The sequence below is a fragment of the Urocampus carinirostris genome, chromosome 4 (assembly GCF_059441175.1).
Source record: "Urocampus carinirostris isolate Australia breed hairy pipefish chromosome 4, RoL_Ucar_1.0, whole genome shotgun sequence".
NCBI classification, from domain to species: Eukaryota; Metazoa; Chordata; class Actinopteri; order Syngnathiformes; family Syngnathidae; genus Urocampus; species Urocampus carinirostris.
Window position 1 is genome coordinate 11,228,139 of NC_142352.1, and position 18,626 is coordinate 11,246,764.

An 18,626-nucleotide genomic window follows, 5' to 3' on the forward strand; every position below is an offset into this window, starting at 1 on the left:
TTTCCCTCAAGAAACGAGCGCGCATATCTTGTTGAGTGAATGTAGGTTGTGTTTGGTTAATGGAGTCATATAACTAATTTGAACAATTTGGTAAACGATACATTTTGATAATTAATTCCAACAAGGGTTTCTTAGTGACTAACTGCCAACACAGTATAATGGTGTGAAGCCCTGATTGTTTACTGTAGTGGAGAATGTGCCCTATATATGCTGGACTGAACCATTCTTTAACCAGAGTTACTTCAGCCTTTGGATGTAACAGTCGGGTTAAAATCACTTTATCTGGGAACGCTACAGAGAAATGTGCAATTATAAAATTTGGTGTCTGAGCCAAACGCACTCATGAAAAGAGCCCTATATGGCTCGCGAGCCATCGGTTTCTGACCCCTGTTCTACAAAATAGAGTGGTACTTCTTAATATGAGCACCTCCAAACGTGAACGTTTCAGGAAACTAGTTGTATTTTTAACAAAAATTGACCTCACTATACTAAAGAAAATCCAGTTCGTAAGCAACCCCAATAGCTACCAATAGAAACCCCTCAACACTCGTAACTGCTTCGCGTCATCATCAGCTCGTCCAGTTTGAACATGAAAACTAATGCAGGCCAAAAAAATGGTGCTGTAAAAATGTTTTGTCAAGTCATGTCAAGTGATTTTTATTTGTAAAGCCCTTAATCACAAAGAGTCTCAAAGGGCTTCACAGGTTATTACACAGACTATTTTTCAGACTATTATTACATCATCCCCTGATCTGGAACCAACATGAGGGCAAAGAAAAACTCAAAAACCTCAACATGAGGCAAATAGAGAAACCTTGAGAAGGGACCGCACATGTAGCACCCCCCTTTCAGGATTACCAGACAGCAAAGGATGTTAAATCACAAATAATACAGAGATATTGTCCACAAAAAGTATAGGTTATTCATGTGCTATAGAGTAGAAGTGTGTTTTAAGCTTAGATTTAAACATATCCACTGAGGTTGCAGATCGGATCTCAGGGGGAAGAGCATTCCACTGCACCGGTGCCGGATGGAGAACGCTCTCGAACCAGCGGAACACTTCCTGGCTCTTGGGATCACCAGAAGACCGGCTCTCAGAACGAAGGCTTCGGACCGGAACATAGGGGGAAATTAGATCTGAATGAGGGAGCAAGTCCATGTATGATTTTGTATAATACTAAGAGAACCATGAAATCACATCTAAGGCTAACTGGGAGCCAATGCAGGTTAGCCAAAATCGGCGTGATGTGATCGGACTTTTTTGTCCTAGTTAAAAGTCTCGCTGCAGCATTTTGTACCAGCTGAAGACTCTTGATTCTCGACTTCGGGGGACCGGAGAGTAGTGCAGCAGAGAAGGTTTTGCAGGCCCTGGCAGCCCACGACTGAAAACATTTTAAATTGATAGGGGTGTCAAACTCATTTTAACTCAGGGGCCACATGATAGAACAAACATTCTGTCGGGGGCCGGACTAGTAGATTAAAGAGAAAGAAAAGAGAGATAAAGAAATAAGAGAAAGAGGGACGGAAAAGGAGAAAGGCGGGACAAAGAAAGAAAAAGAGAGGGAGAGAACGTGAGAAGATAAAAAGTCGTGAGAGAGGGGGAAAAGAAAGGGAGAGGAAGTAAGAAATCCAAAGAGAAAAAGAAAGACAGAAGGAAAGAAAAGAAAGCGCAAAGGGTATGAAGAGAGAAAGAGACAAAGAGCAACAAAGGAAGAGAAAAAGAGGGACACAGAGAGTGAAAGAGACAGAGACAGAGAGTGGGAGAAAAGGGGTTGAAGAGTGAGAGAGAGAGAGAGAGAGAGAGAGAGAGAGAGAGAGAGAGAGAGAGAGAGAGAGAGAGAGAGAGAGAGAGAGAGAGAGAGAGAAATACAAGTACAGTGCCTTTGTGCGAGGCACCTGCCTTTGGCAACATCAAGTGGACATATTTCAACCTGCAGCTTGTTTTTCTCTTGCGCTTCACTGAGTGTTGTCTCGCGGGCCGGATTCAATCCCTTAGCGGGCCTGATCTGGCCCGCGGGCCGCCTGTTTGGCACCTGTGATGTACAAAAAGACAGAGGTGACTATAATAGATACCAGAACAATAATTAGCAGTGTGAATTTTGTAGGTCAAAATTAAAGACTGAGGTTAACTGTTTCCTGAAGGCATCTATCTTACTTTTGCAACTTAGACCGAATGTTGTCAACTTGGTTGACTCAAGTTACATCTAGATCAGGGGTGTCAAACTCATTTTAACTCGGGGGCCACACGATAGAACATACATTCTCTCGGGGGCCGGACAGGTAGATTAGAGAGAAAGAAATAAGAGAAAGAAAAGGAGAGAAAAAGAGAGAGGGTGGGACAAAGAAAGAGAGAAGGGAATAACGAGAGTGAGAGAGATGGAGAAAAACAGAATGTAAGAAAGAAAGGTACGAAGAGCAATAGTGAGAGAGGGGGAAAGCGAGAGAGAGAGAAAGAAAGAAATCCAGAAAGAGAGAAGGAGAGAAAAGAGAAGGACAGAAAGAGAGAAGGGGAGAAAGAGAGAAGAAGAAAGCGAGAGAGAGGGAGAGAGAGAGAGAGAGAAGGAGAGAAAAGAGTAAGAAAAGGAAAAAAGGAAGAGAGAGCAAAATAAGGTAAAAAGACACAGTACTCTATGCTGGCTGTGGTCCATGAACTCAGTACATTATGCTCAGTCTCGCACTGATCGCTGTTATCCTCTTAAAATGTAGTGGGTGCGGCTTATAATCAGATGCGCAAGTACAAAAGCGGTTATCCTCTTACAATGTAGTGGGTGCGGCTTATAATCAGGTGCGCTCTATAGTCTGGAATTAACTGTACTTTTATTTTTAACAAAGATTTACCTCACTCCAAACTTTTCGTCAGGCAGATCCGCCATTGTTGTTTTGGTCTCGCGATTCGAGTTTTCGTCTGCACGCCGATCTCGAGTTGTGTGGTGAAAAGTCCATCTCTTTTTAGAGAACCGGCTTTTTCGGCTCAACTCATTAAAGAGCCGGCTCTCAAACGGCTCACTTGCTTTGATGCATTATATTACGAATTATTATGTTGTATAAAGAAGTTAAGAAAAAAAGGAAGTATAAAAGGAGAATATGAAAAAAAGACAGGTTTGTGGTGATCCCTTTAATCGGTATATTACCAACAATAATTTGATGCAGAAAATGAATTAATAATTTGATGATTAAAAGTGAATGAATATATATGAATATCTCCGGCAAAACTAACATAAAATGCGACAGAAACCCGGTAAACTCGCACTCTTTTGACCATATGCACTAACACATATCAATATTCTAACAAATTCCACACCCGAAATCAGTGTGATTTGGGCACGCTTGGCCAGGTGAAGGCTGATGAAAGCTTCTCATCTAACAGGCGGTCAAGCATATGAAGCAAGGCAGCTGCTCCATCAAAGAGAGTCCAATTACTCCAGAGAGATGGAAGACCAGCATTCCTTGGCTATACATAAAGTAGGCCTCTTTCCTTTCATCCCCCTCTGCAAGCACGGATTGCATTTTTCATCTTTTTTTTTTGAATGAATGAAAACTCTATTTCGAACATTATAAAATAAAAACTGGACAAAAACAATGACTCAGCAACAAAAGTAATGTTAACATAACATGTTCGGGGTAATAAGAAGCAGATGCTTATTTTTCCTACCCATTCATCTTCCCTATTAATTACATTCAGGGTTGGGTAGGGTTACTTTAACTTGATTACTTTCAATTACTTTTGGATTACTCCATCCAATACCAAATGTGCTAATAAAAGACAAAATAAACTAAATATGAATAAAATGATTACATTTTGTGCAGTCTTGGGGAGTAACGGAATACATGGAATGGCATAAATGATGTTGGCAAGCTGTTTGGTTTTATTTTCATTTTGTTTCTGTCGCATTTTATGTTAGTTTTGCCGGATATCAAAGAGCTCAAAGCCAGGAGAGAAAGCTTACCACGTGTTGTGAGTCATAATTTTATTCAAGATGGCGTCTCGGCTCCTCCCAAGGGCGTGCCAAGGAATTGTTTGCGCCCATCGTTCTCACAACACCGCGCCTTGATGTCTGGAACATTCTGTGTCAGCACACTCACGTGTCCTGTTATCAATAGAACTAGACAAAATATTCTGCATTTCGAACAGCCTGCCCTGTCATTGAACTAAAGCCCACTCAGTGAAAATCTTCATTGCATTATGAGTCAATCATATAAAATCCTTTATAGTCAAATGTATAAAATCCTTTTAATCAAATGTATTAAATCCGTTACTCTCTTTGTTTTTGCTCTCTTTCGCTCCCTCAAACTTCCTTTTTCTTTTTCTTTCTTCTTTATGTCTCTCATGCTCACTCTCTCGTTTTTCTTTTTTTCTTTAGGTGTGTCACGACCAGAACGGAATCAGGACTCAATTGTGTAACGTTAACCACAAGCTTTATTGCTAGAAAGAAGAAGGGCAGCGCCCGCGATCCGGGGCTCACTGGACGCAGAAAGCAAGCCGCTCACACAATCGGATCGTGATCCGAATACAGAAGTGGAGCTTCTGTAGCGGGAGATGGCGGTGTAAAGGACGGAAAAACAGGTCGATCGCCGGGACAGGAGAGCAAAAACGTGGTCGGGATCAAAAACAGGTCGTAAGCCGGGACGGGAGAGCAGACGTGGTCGTGATCAAAAACAGGTCGTAGCCGGTGACAATCGGGGAGACAAACGGACAGGTGGAAAAACGGGTGCAAAAATGGGACAGGTGGGAGTAGGTCAAAGAGCTTGCCTTGTAACAACAGAGGTTCGCTGACGGACTGACAACCGGAGAGTGACAGGACTGGGCTTAAAAAGGGACAGGGTACCATCAGGTAGCCCGCAGCGGCTGGTGCTAAATGAGCGGGCACGGATTATACTAATTGGTAATCAGTACAAAGTGACTCTCTTTCTCCCTCTATCTCTCTCTCTCTCTTTCCCTCTCTTTTCACTTCTTTCTTTCTTTTCCTTTTCTCTTCCATTCTTTTATGATATTTCTCATTATCACGCTCTCTCTGTCCCTCTCTTTTCCACCTCCTCTCTATTTCTTTCTCTTTAATCTACCAGTCCAGCCCCCAAGAGATTCTTTTTTCTGCCTTGGGGTCTTTGAGCTCAAATGAGTTTGACACCCTTTACATGGTAAATCCATGTAAAAAAAAAGCAAAAACAAAGACATAGTACAAAGGCGTTGGATGGATGCGGGGGGTTCACGGAGGGGGGTGCAGTGAGAGGTGCATGATGAAAATGAAAAGGGCTGTCGAGATGAGAAAAGAGAGATGGAAAAGGCTCATCAGTTTTGCTCTCCGTCTTGTCTCGCCGTGCTATAAAAGAAAGATGAAATGAGAGCGCTGTCGGGTGAAGAAATAGAAGCTTTACCTGCCTCCTGTAATGGAACGAGGAGGGCGAGGGAATGACGTACATCATTTTTTTGCCTTCACTGAAAAGGCTGTTGACTGTCAAGAGAACAAAAGCATTCGGAGTCCGTATTATATCGGCTGAGCCTGTCAGGGGATAAGAAGCCTTCGTTGGAGCTTTTAGTACAATGCGCTGCTTTTCTGCAAGAATAGCTTTCGATGGTAAACGGACACACGACATTTTAGGAATACTTAAAGTAAATGGTCTGGATTGGATGGATGGATGGATGGATTTCTTGCTCTTCCGATCAAATGATGCTTTGAGTCCCCAACAAACGCAACAATGAGAAATTGTCAGGACCAGAACGAAAACAGGATCCAATTGCGTTACGTTTCTCACAAGTTTTATGAAAAGAAAGAGGAAGGGCTCCGGTGTTTGCTTGGCGCTGGAAGCAAGTCGCTCTCGTACTCGATTGTGATCCGAACACTGAAGTGGATGTTCCGTAGCGAGCAATGGCGGTGACAAGGATGGAAAAACAGGTCGATAGCCGGGACAGGAGAGCAAAAACGTGGTCGGGGTCAGAAACGCGTCGTAAACCGGGACGGGAAAGCGGACGTGGTCAGGATCAAAAATGGGTCGCAAGTCGGAATGGGAGAGCAGACGTGGTCGGGATCAAAAACGGGTAGTAACCAGAGACAGACGGGAGCAAAACGGGACAAGTGGGAGTCAGGGTCGAAAAAGGCTCGCCTAGTATAGTCAAGTCAAGTCATTTTTATTTGTATATCCCTTAATCACAAAGAGTTTCAAAGAGCTGCACAGGTTATTGCACCGACTATTATTACACCATCCCCTGATCTGAAACCAACATGAGGGCAAGGAAAAACTCAAAAACCTCAACATGTGGAAAATGAAGAAACCTTGAGAAGGGACTGCACATGGGGTAATCCCCCTTTCAGGATGACCAGGCTGCAATGGATGTTGCAATTACAAATAATAGAGCAAAAACGTCGTCGGGGTTGGAAGCGAGTCGTAAGCAAGAATGGGAGAGAAGACGTAGTCAGGGACAAAAAGAGGTCGAAGCCAGGGACAGATGGGAGCGACAAACAGGACAGGTGGGAGTCAGGGTCAAAAAAGGCTTGCCTATTGTTCAGAGGTTCGCAGACGGACTGACAACAGGGAGTGACAGGACTGGGTTCAAATAGTGACAGGGAGCCAATCCGATCCTGCGGTGAGTGGCGCCAAGTACATCTATTAGTTCAAAATGACTGATGCAATTATACTCTCAATAGGATTTAATCAAATAACAATGTAACCTATATGAATAGTTTCATTGCATAGTAATTAAAATAATGTAACATATCGTGAAAGGGTTATTTTTCACACAGTATCAGTGCCAGATGTATCTCTGGGGAGAATCTTAGCCTGGTTGTTAGCCTGGTCTAGAAGATAGATAGATAGATAGATAGTTACTTTATTCATCCCCGTAGGGAAATTCACACTTCCAGCAGTCTACCCTGTTGTTTATTAACAGATTAACATGATGCCCTAGGGGTGCTTGTAGCGGAGTGGATGACGTCACATGCTAGTCCAAAAGTTCAACATCCCTGCGGTAGATGGAAATCTTTGTGTCCAGGGATACACCAACTCGTGTTAGCGAGTCCACCTCCTCTCCGATTCCCGCAGGCTTTCGTGTCTCTGTATAGCGGCACTGCAGCCGGATAGCTCCGGGTAGCTCCGGGTGGCTACGTTAGCGTCTGGGATGCTAAACGTGAGCCACGTTTCCGTAAAACACAGCAACTGCACTCCCTGTGCGCTTCGATGTTTTTCACCAGCACAGCCAGCTCGTTGGTCTTATTTGGTAGTGAGTTCACATTTACCATGATTACAGACGGTACCGAAGACTTATAACGCCGCTAGCCGCTTAGCTAGCTCTGGCTCTTCTTCCACGACAGGCCCCCTCATCACGCCGGCACGAATGAAATTGTGAATATGCTTGATTGCTAATAAGATTTTCGAGAGGGTTTGTTCAAACCTCACTTTGTGTTTGCTGTTAAAAACGTAATATTGGAATATAATATTGTGAATGTGCTTAATTGCTGTTGAGATTGTCATGATTGTTTTCTGTTTTTAGTGTCAATAAATTTGTTCAAACCAAAAAAACGAGAATTCTTCAGGGCAAGGAGTTGATTCCTCGAATAAACGCATTTTCGTGCGCTAAAGCCCATGTCCATAGGATAGAAAGTAATCCAAGGTGTAGTTGTCAAACGGGAAGAAAAACACCGAAGATAGAAGCAGACAATAAAACAATAAATCACAAAAAGTGAGAGATAACAAGGGAGCTGCTGGAAAGGCAGCCGCTCGGTGGCGGCGCCGCTTTAATCATGAAGAGGCAAGCTGCTGAGAATGAATCATCATAGTAACTGAGCCGGGCTAAATGTAACCATCTTTCATGCAACCGACTTGAGGCTAAATCTAGCCATAATAACATGTCCCAGCTTACTACCTTATTTTGGTTTCATGCAATACCTTCCTGTTGCCAATGGGGAGATTATCACGAAACGATATGATTCAAACGATTGATATGAAAATAAAGTGGATTTTATTTTACAGTTCTACGATACAGAAAACAGAGAAGTATATGCGTTTACTACATTTTAGATTGGACGTTAAAATCGCGAGCAGGGATGGGATGTAAAAAGAGGAATCGTGTAAATAATTCACAGAGGAAACAGAGTAGGTGTAATATGAATCTTGAGCCCACACAGTGAGGTGACGCATGGCAAAGAAATAGCCCCATATTGCCAGCCCAACCACACAGTCTCCCCTCGCTCTCACACGCGGTCAGAAATCACAGCCTCACACCCAGAAAAGTGAAAATGAAGGCTTGCACCTCCTACGGTGGACGGCGGAAAAGAAAGTGGGAAAAGACATGGAGACAGGAACAAAGGGAGCAAAGTTTGAAGAAAATTTGATTGGAAAGAAGAAGGATCGTCCATCTCAGCATTTGAAATTCCAAGCAATGTTACATCTAAATATCAGTGGTGGGCCGTCAGGGCCTGCAAGCCCCTTTCTACTGCTCTGAAATAATCGGAATCTCATCTCATCTCATCAGCTGTACCGCTTATCCTATCATGTAATGTTAATTATATTTTGTCCCATCAATACTGATTAAATAATTCCCAATCGTCTGTCAGCTTCCTTTATTGTGTCTCCCTGGTTGCTTTGATTTCAGATGTGCGCTTTTCATATTTAAGCAAGCTATGGATTGCTTAAGGAAATATATTGCTGAAGTGATTTAATAGTGAAATGTCAGGACCAACGGGCAGCACGGCGGCGCAGTGGTTAGATAGATAGATAGATACTTTAGTCATCCCCGAAGGGATGCGCGTGTGCGGCACAGTTCTAAGGTCTTGGGAACCTCCTGTGTGGGTTCAAATCCAGCTACCAGACTTTCTGTGCGGACTTTGTATGTTCGCCCAGTGCTTGCGTGGGTTTCCTCCGGACACTCTGGTTTCCTCCCACATTCCAAAGACATGCATTTCAGGTGGATTGGCCGGTCCAAATTGTCCCTAGTTGTGAATGAGCGAGCGAGTTGTCTGTCCCTTTGTGCCCTGCGATTGGCTGGCAACCAGTTCAGGGTGTCCCCTGCCCACTACTCGGTGATTGCTTGGATGGGCTCCAGCACCCCCACGACCCTACTGAGGATAAGCGGTGCAGCTAATGAGATGAGATGAGATGTCAGGACCAGAACAGGAAGCAGAACACACTCGCGTAACGTTACTCACAGTTTATTGGGGAGAAGAGAAAGGAGCGCACAATCGATCCTGAGATCGTTGGTCGCGGTGAGTAGATTGCTCGGAATGCGGAAGTGGTCAAAATCAAACGGATCGTGGCGAGAGCAAAACAGGAGCAAAAACAAAGAAAAAAACGGAGGGTTGAGGTGTCAAAACAGAGTTTCACAGACGCTCCGACAAAAAGCATCTTACAGGACAGCGTTTAAGTAGTTCTATCAACAAGCTTCAGCTGGTGTCCATTGGCGGGGCCAATTCGACGCCATGGCAACCGTGACAGCAGCTGGCGCCACACGGCGGGGACCAATTGGGCGCCATGGTAACAGTGACATGAAAGGTAACACTCCGAAGCGAGCAAGCCTTTCGCAAGTGTGGATATGGTTTTGTCCGCCACTTTCAGCCGAGAAGTAAGATCCATAGCCTGAGCCCAAACACAACCCGATCCGAATATTTTGTCCGCGTTGGGCCTAAAATGTCTTTTTAAAAACATTTGCCTGTGTTTATCCGGTTTGGTTACAAAAGACAGGCTACCCGGTAGTCAGCACCCGTCAGACCCAAAGAACCGGGGTCCTCACATTTCAATAGGAGATTCCACTTCCAAGTAAGTAAGTTAGATTTTGTATTATGTGCACCTTTTTCCGAATACGGGACAGTACTCTCGTGTTCCTTTTCGCCGCGTGGCACTGTGAGAGCTCACCCAGCATCCACCCCGAAGAAATCAGGCTTCTACTTCCTAGTTTGTGTGTAAACGTACTACATGTACTGCATCTCTAGCTAGCTAATACCTTTTACTGTTTTGTAGTTTAATATCAGGTGCAATCATCTTGAAGCGCATCTTCCAAAAGTAAGTTAAACTCAACTATTATTATCTTTATAGAGCATGCTATTTTACGAAATGTTTTTTTTTATTACAAAACAATACAGGTTACTTATACAAGCCTTAAAGATACTTATATAACCTTAAACATACAAAATATAGCACTGACAGAACTTACAAACAAATCAAACTTACGACAGTCTCGTTCGTAAGTAGGGCAGTGTCTTTATTCATTTTTGCGGTAAGGACTGAACAGATTGTCAGTGACCAACTGGTTAAGTTGGACTTAGCCAGGGTTGGGTAGGGTTACTTTAACTTGATTACTTTCAATTACTTTTGGATTACTCCAATACCAAATATGCTGATAAAAGACAAAAGAAACTAAATATGAATATTATGACTCACAACACGTGGTAAGCTTTCTCTCCTGGCTTTGATCTCCGGCAAAACTAACATAAAATGCGACAGAAACAAAATGAAAATAAATCCAAACAGCTTGCCAACATCATTTTTTCTGTTCCATGTGTATTCCGTTACTCCCCAAGCCTGCACAAAATTTAGTCATTTTATTCATATTTAGTTTCTTTTGTCTTTTATTAGCATATTTGGTATTGGAGTAATCCAAACGTAATTGAACGTAATCAAGTTAAGGTAACCCTACCCAACCCTGGACTTAACTCCCAAAAATTATGTTCCTGCAGATACAGCCATTAAAAAAGTTTGAAAAACGACAGTAACGCATCAAATAGCTACTCAGGCCTGTCCCACAGGTTATCCACAAATGACATTTTTTCAAAGCCTAACTGTTAAAATGATCATTTGCGATTAATCTTTAAGGTGTTGTAAATGGTTTTCCATTGTTATATCATAATTTACCAAAAATCAGAGTACAGTGGAACCTCGGTTCTCGGCCATAATCCGTTCCAGAACCCTGTTCGAAAACCGATTTGTTCGATCACCGAAATCATTTTTCCCATTAAAAATAATGTAAATCGTTTTAATCCGTTCCAACACCCTGAATGTTTACCTTGAATGTTTAACGGAAACATAAAGCTAACCCAGGCTAATCGTACGTCCGCGTTATCTTCCGTACAAAAAAAATTACGCTAACATGAACGTGTAAAAATAAAAAAATCAGGTCGTTTACAAGTCCTTTAGCACCCGGGTCTCCACAACAAGTGGTGAGCGGTTCATTGGAAAGGGGGCTCCGTTCCAACACCCTGAATGTTTACCTGAATGTTCAACGTAAACATAATGCTAACCCAGGCTAATCGTACATTCGCTTTATCGTAATCTTCCGTACAAAAGATTACGCTAACATGAACGTGTAAAAATAAAAAAAAGGATAAAGAAAAGAATTATGAATAGGATTTCTTACCTTTGTGGTGGTCAGCAGAAGGCGCAGGTGTACGGTGGGGTATTCCCTAGCAAGATCAGACACTCCACCTCCTTCATATTTTGCTATTATTTCTTTCTTAAATGCAATAGTTGTACGCACTACTTTTCTTTTTGCACCTGTAGCAACTTTGCTGCTTGCAGTGACTTTCTTCGGAGGCATAATTAGGGGCTAAAACACTTCGTACACCTATATTAAAAGCGAAAGCAAAACAAAGCACGTCCGCATGCGATAACAGTTGGTCAGGAAAAGAGCCATCCAAACCCGTACGCCGCTCAGCATCGCACCCTAGCGTACGCACTCCTGCATTACCGGCGTTCGAACTCCGATTTTTTGACCGAACCGCGAAGCAAGAAGTTCTCGAAATTTTTGGTCGGACTCCGATTTGTTCGAACTGAGAGGCGTTCGAAAACCGAGGTTCCACTGTATCTTCATCGACTAAATCCATGCTATGTATTTCAAAATCCAGTAATCTACAACAAACAAGAAAGTCTCTACAAAGGTTTTATAGATTTATTAACAACTATACATTTTTTCCCAGTGCTGACAGAATTTGCTACATACTTTGGTATGATACAGTTGGAAGTGCAATTCCGGCTCACCCCCAACTCCACCCCTCCTGTAGGAAAGGCAGACTTTTTTGGGAGCACAGTGTAAAAAAAAAAGGATCCACTTCAGTGTTCAAGTCGACATGAAAAACCTTTTGATGAAGTCTTTTTTACATCCTATGTCTCCCGGAGCTTCATCAACAGGCACTGATCATTTTCTCTAGAACTGAAAAATGAAGTCCGTAATAATGTCAGCAAGCTCCCTTGATCAAACACATTCGAGGACCATTGATGAGATAAAAAAGGGAGGGCGTTTTCCAATGTCTTCTGACACATCCTCGAAAGAAACCAATCCTGCATTTCTGCAAACCTCATTAGGCCAAGTTAGCTCAATGGCCGTTACGGGGCTTCTGCAGTCCAAGGCTCGAAATTCAACTCGTGCGAATTCCTTTTAGTGTCTCACGGGGTCGGTGGCTCCGCAACTCAGTCGGGACCGCAGCGAGAGCATCGAGCTGAAAGGTCATTTAAATGTTCCACAAGGTCCGAGTTTACACAAGCTGCTCCTGTGCATGGCGTTGAAAAGGTCATCCTGCAGAATGTGCTTCAGGGGACACAAAAAGGCGAAGTTACGCTCCCCAAATTCTAATCTAAGAATTGCACTCGCGTTTGAAACAGGACAGCGAGTGCCGGGATATCACAAGTACATCCAGGACATGAAAATAGATGTATAATTATAATATATATAAAATGTACTTTTATTTCATATGTACACTTTTCACAGGACATCTGTGGACAACGGATCTGAGGGCCGAAGCGCTGCTTCGTCGGGTTCTGTTCGAAGACTCGAAAAAAATACAAAAAGAAATAAGACACCAAACGCGTGGAGCCCCGGACCAAAGGCTGTTGAGCAGATGCGTTCAAGGCTGCGTTCAAGAGTCTTGCGCTCCACTTTGCAGGGTTTTAGTCTCAGTAGAAGTGCTCAGGCTGGGTAAGAGTGTCCCTAGTAGATGACCTCATAGACTGTTGCCTTCTTGTCACCGGAACCCGTCACGATGTATTTGTCGTCTGCTGAGATGTCACAGCTGAGGACCGATGAGGATTCCTTGGACTGGAGAAAAGAAAATACATCACAATTACATACCTGTCGACCTTAGCCAAACTCAAACATGCAAAATAGTAGATGTTTTGCATCAAATCGATTCATATTTCATCGATTGACTCCAATTATTTAACAAGATAATGCTTATTGAAGACAGCGTGTCTTGGACTTCCCTAGGTGTGACGTCATGTGAAGAGCACCCTAACTAGCTAGTTGCCATATTTTTTTACGTGTTAGTCGGAGAAGTGACCAGTGTTTTAAGTTTTTGTAGAGATTGAATGAATGAAAACTTTTTCTCATCTCATCTCATTAGCTGCACCGCTTATCCTCAGTAGGGTCGCGGGGGTGCTGGAGCCCATCCCAGCAATCATCGGGCAGTGGGCAGGGGACACCCTGAACTGGTTGCAGCCAATCGCAGGGCACACAGGGACAGACAACTCACTCGCTCATTCACACCTAGGGACAATTTGGGCCGGCCAATTAACCTGACATGTATGTCTTTGGAATGTGGGAGGAAACCGGAGTTCGCGGAGGAAACCCACGCAAGCACGGGGAGAACATACAAACTCCGCACAGTAAGTTCGGTAACTGGATTCGAACCCACACAGGAGGTTCCCAAGACCTTAGAACTGTGCAGCACAAGCGTTAACCACTGCGCCGCCGTCCTGCCCTGAATACTTTATTTCGAACATTAAAATAAAAACAGGACAAAAACAATGACTCAACAACCATAAAATAATATCATAACATGATCGAAAAGGGGTAGTCAGAATCAGAGGCTTATTTTCCCTACCCCTCCATCTTCCCTATTAAATACATTCTATAGATAGCTCCTCTTTTGTGTCTATATACAGTGTTCTTGTTTGCCCGCGTCCCCATCATTTTTTGCTGGGGGTGCATTGTGTCAAATCAACGTGCGTCCCCGGGACGCAACTTTTTTGACACCAAATTGTCATTATTACCCGATTACGTTTATTTTTAACAAAGATTTATCGCACTCCAAACTTTTCGTCAGGCAGATCCGCCATTGTTGTTTTGGACTCGCGCCGATCTCGGCAAACGAGATCTCGTTGCTTCGAGATGACCTCATTGTTGTGGTGGTTGTCGAGTGAAAGAGAAGTATGCCTCCGTAAAAACAGTTGGTATTAGGTGCAAATCAACAAAAAATTGGTAATTTCTTCGGTGTCGGTAATAAGTCGAAACATATTACAGAAGGTGGTAACAACGGCAACAATTCCGGCCAGAAAAAACAGCGGAGAAATTCTTCAGAAAATCGCGAAGGCAAGGAAAACACGTGTTTTGAAGCAAACGATTCGACGAAAGATAAACAAAAGAATACTCCCAGCAAGAAAAGGACTTTTCTGCCAAAATGGACTCAATTATATTCCTGGTTACGCTATGAGGAGGATGATAATGGAGGCTACATGTTCTGTGATGCGTGCACCAAGCGTGACAAAAAAACTGGATTGCATAAATGATATCGCAATACGAACTTTCAGAAAAGCACATTGGATCGGCACAACGACAATGAAAACCACAAAATAGCTATGGAAATTCCGTTGCTCCAATTGGACCTTGAGAAGGCATCGCAACTGTGGCGGGACAGCAAACCACGAAGAATATATGAACTGAAAAATCTGAAGTGATTAAAACTGCATGAATATATAGACTAATATTTCAGCAATATTATTTTGTATAATGTACAATATTGTTGTGAACTGAAAAATCTGAAGTGATTAAGTGTGATGATTAAAACTGAATGAATGTATAGATTTATATATTTATTTATATATTTGTCGCCGATTTACAATTTCAACCTCGATAACACTAAATTTTGGGGACCCATAGATTTTTGAGCATCCGAGTCCCCGGGACCCATCACTTTTCAAAAGGGAAAATGAACACTGTATATACAACACGATCTCAAGGATACAGACATTACATATTTTATACACTAATCATCGTAGTACCCATCTACTAACGTTATAATGCTGCAACGTTTTGATATAGAGTATTTAAATAGTGCTACGGAAAATACACACTGTAATAAGAATAGGGTAATATGCAACGTGGGGGTGGGGTTTAATGTGGGATTTTACTCCCCCGGGTGGAGTTAAATAGCCTCATGGCATGAGGAAGAAATGATTTAAGCGTTATATAACCTCTTCGCCACAATTCTATTAAAACAGTTGTTATGGCATTGGCTTCACATGCCAGGAACTCCAATTGAACCCACATTAACAACCTCGCACTGATTTTGAGTAAAACCCGAGGCGCAACGAAAAACTAACAAGGAAGAAACTTGAGAAAGTCGTGCGACCTGTTGTGCATTTCATTGTTCGCTGCATGCCAATACAGTACCTGGAATATGCTGGCACCGTAAGGAGTCCTCCATGCATTCAGCAGGTTGTCCTTCCCCGTGCTTACAAACCATTTCCCTGCAAACAGAGCAGTTGTTTTTAGAAAATAATCGAGAATCCCCACAAAAAAATCTGTCTTGAACGTCTCTCACAAAGGCAACACTTATGCCCTGAAACTTACAACACAGACGCACGATGACTTGATTCATCAATTGCCATAAAAGCTAATTGGGGAAAATAGTACAACATAAACAATGAGAAAAATCTCATAACGGGTCCTGCAGTATTTCCACTCAGACAATTATTCCCATCAGCTTCTGACTAATTACACGAATGACTAGTTGGCTAATGGGGTAATTAACGGCAGCGAGAGCCCGGAAGCGGCGTCATTTGAATTAACCGGCTCTGTGATAGTTGAAATACAACGCTGTCCTTTAGGAGACCTTGGAGGAACGATAAATGCATCCGTTTGGAGGGGAAATGTTCAACGCAATTACAATATTATTTGTTTGTTTGTTGCTTTCATTTAAAACACTCAACAGGCTGTCTCAATCCCAAATGGTGTACTGTAAAGGGCTATGCTAGTAAAAATCTGTTAACATAATAGCAAAACATACCTGAGAAATATCAGCTTTTACAGAACTTTCATAATTATAACAGAATTTTACTTTAGATTATGAACTCTGTAGACCATAGATTCACTCTCTCCGAACAGGTTAATTATAAAAGTGGGTCGTGAACCCGTTTTCAGTGGGTCCTGGGCAATGTTCCCTCTAATTTTCCACGCGTCTGAGCGTTCACACAAAGTCGGTGAGCGACGCTTGAAACAACAGTGAGCAACCATAATCCCAAGTGTGGCAAGATAATTCATTATCAAACATGTCCAAAACAGGACATCAAGTTACATTTTTCGGAGTTTCCGGCAATGCAAAATTATTTTTCCCTTTTGAATGAATTGACTCGTGTACTATTGCAAAGGTTGTACGGCCTACAAACGTCGTTTGTTCTTACAATTTTTTTCACAAGATATCCATTTCTTTTTTTTTCCTGATATATTTTGTCGCATAATATTGACATTTTTGGGGGCTTATTTAGTAGGTTGCAAGATACAGAACTGTACTTAATCACATTTCTTAGTGGAAGTACAATGTTGGCAACAAGATTCACTTGATATAATTGGAAATTATTTGAATGCAACACAAACTTTTTCTTCTTTTTTCCGTGGTTTTTTTCCTACTTTTTTTTAAATTCCTTTAAAAAAAATCTCATTGTGTTTATTTTTTCCGAGCTGTTACTTTTTTCTTTTTGTTCTCTATTTACTGTTTTCTTTTTTTCTCGCGGTATTTATGCAAAAATGCGAATGACTTGCCACAGTAGGCGAACTTGAGTGAGAGGACGCAGCTTTCGTGCAAATGTAGCTGGTATTTGTCAGGCTTCGTGTGGTGGAGAACCTCCACATTGCTGCTCTCCATGCCCACAGCCAGCCATTCTCCAGTCGGACAGTAGCCTAATGAGAAGATCTGGAAAGAGGACAGACCAAGGAGTTGACGAACAAGCCTTCCATATCAAAAGAAAGAAAGCGTAAACATGTTTGTTGACGGACGTCTCCCTTACTTGTGAGGTAAAGTCATGTTGCTGCAGCTGCCGGCCTTCTCTCAAATCCCAGGAGCGGACTGTGTTGTCCAGGCCTCCAGTCCACAGCTTGGTTCCGTCATGCGAGATGTCGATACAGCTGGCTCCATCTGTGTGGCCCTGGAACTGCCTGGAGCAAAAAACGAGGAGTTTACATCACTTTTTCTGAAAAGGGATAAAATCTACTTACATTTAGACATATAATAATGAATCGGTTATTACGGTTAATGGAGACCAGAACCCCTGCAAAGGGTTAAAATCCGCAAAGTAGCTACTTCACTTCATGATAGCTCCAAAGGGTCAAACTTACCTCGAGATGATGCTCTTAACAACTGAAAGTATACAACTTTAACAAAATAACAACTATAGATCTACAAATAAAACACAGAACATAGAATTGCAGTTGAAAAAATGGTCCTAATAGGCATTATACCAAAGTACAACTGGAGGACTTATCCTTTCAGTGTAAGAATGTGATTTAGAGAACGGCTGGCTAGCTGCACACTACTACTATTGCTACTACTGTCGTGAATGTAGCAGTTTCTCACGAGTTGTAGCTCCAGGTCATCCATTTCATGGGTAATGTATCTGGCGTTGGCACGGGTAGCTTGTGAAAGTAGTTACGTAGCCTTGCCACAGTGGGCCAGACCTGAGTGGATGCTATTGCCTTCACTCCCACACAGCCTCAGTCTTTTCCCGAACCCAATAATAATCCACGGACCACCCGCGTTTTACTGATGAGTTTCTTTTCAATGTAACGAGCTGCTAAAATACTAGCTGTAGCATGTACACGTGCTTAACAGTTAGTTTTGGGTACATTGACTTGTGCGCGTTCCCTCCGCAGCTGTTTGACTGTTTGATATGTGTTGGTGGGATAAAGGCTCGGCAGGGGTAGCTTATGAGAGTTGTTGCGTAGCCTAGCCACAATAGGCATGAAGCGCCACTATTACATTCTCCCTCAACGACGTCTCTTCCCAAACCAGATTATAATCCACGGAAACCCACCGGTCTCTCCATTTCTTTGTGCTCTTCTGACTTTCCTCAGAGTCCAATTTGATTGACAAATTTCTTTTCAATGTAACAAGCAGCCTAAATACTAGCTGTAGCCTTGCTTTTGGGTGGACATATTTATTGGTGTGCCTGCCTGTTCGACTGACAGCATACACAAAGTCACGCTCGCCCAACATACACCCACAAAACCTGCCCCCTGGATAGCATTTGATGTGTACTGTCTGCTGCAGAACACAATGCATGATACATTGATATCAATGACAAACACAATTCAATACAATTCAAAAACCACAATGATGTCAGCCAGCGATAACTGAAGCTTGAAGTAGCGGGGTGTCTTTGTATACCTGACTAGAGTTTGATTATGGAGGTCCCACACGGCGATGTTGCCATCCGAGCAGCAGGAGAAGCACACCTTGGCGTCAGGACTTATAGCTAGTGCATAGCACGCTGGGGCAGAGGAGGTCAGCTCCGCTTTAATGCGTGGAGTCTGCGAAGCCAAATCCCAGATGGTCAGCGTGCTGGCCTCGCCGCCCACGATCAGGGTGCGGCCATCAGGCAACAGCTTGCAGGAGCGGATGTAATTGTCCCTGTTCTGATGCACAAAACAAGAAGTCAGC

The 18,626-nt window shown here is 42.8% G+C and overlaps 1 protein-coding gene across 5 annotated transcripts in view; it reads right to left on the reverse strand.

Annotated features, from left to right (window-relative positions):
- Positions 1-11,846: 11,846 nt before the first annotated feature.
- The window catches only part of tle3b (TLE family member 3, transcriptional corepressor b), a 41,776-nt gene continuing 34,996 nt past the window's right edge, over positions 11,847-18,626 (reverse strand). For all 5 annotated transcript variants that reach the window (XM_088333638.1, XM_088333637.1, XM_088333636.1 and 2 more), the window contains exons 17-21: positions 18,354-18,601; positions 16,978-17,125; positions 16,733-16,883; positions 15,365-15,441; positions 11,847-13,012 (exon numbers count right to left, since the gene is read on the reverse strand). In XM_088333638.1, the coding sequence (XP_088189764.1) occupies positions 12,905-13,012; positions 15,365-15,441; positions 16,733-16,883; positions 16,978-17,125; positions 18,354-18,601 (732 nt within the window). In that variant the 3' untranslated portion in view covers positions 11,847-12,904. The remainder of the gene's footprint in view (positions 13,013-15,364; positions 15,442-16,732; positions 16,884-16,977; positions 17,126-18,353; positions 18,602-18,626) is intronic.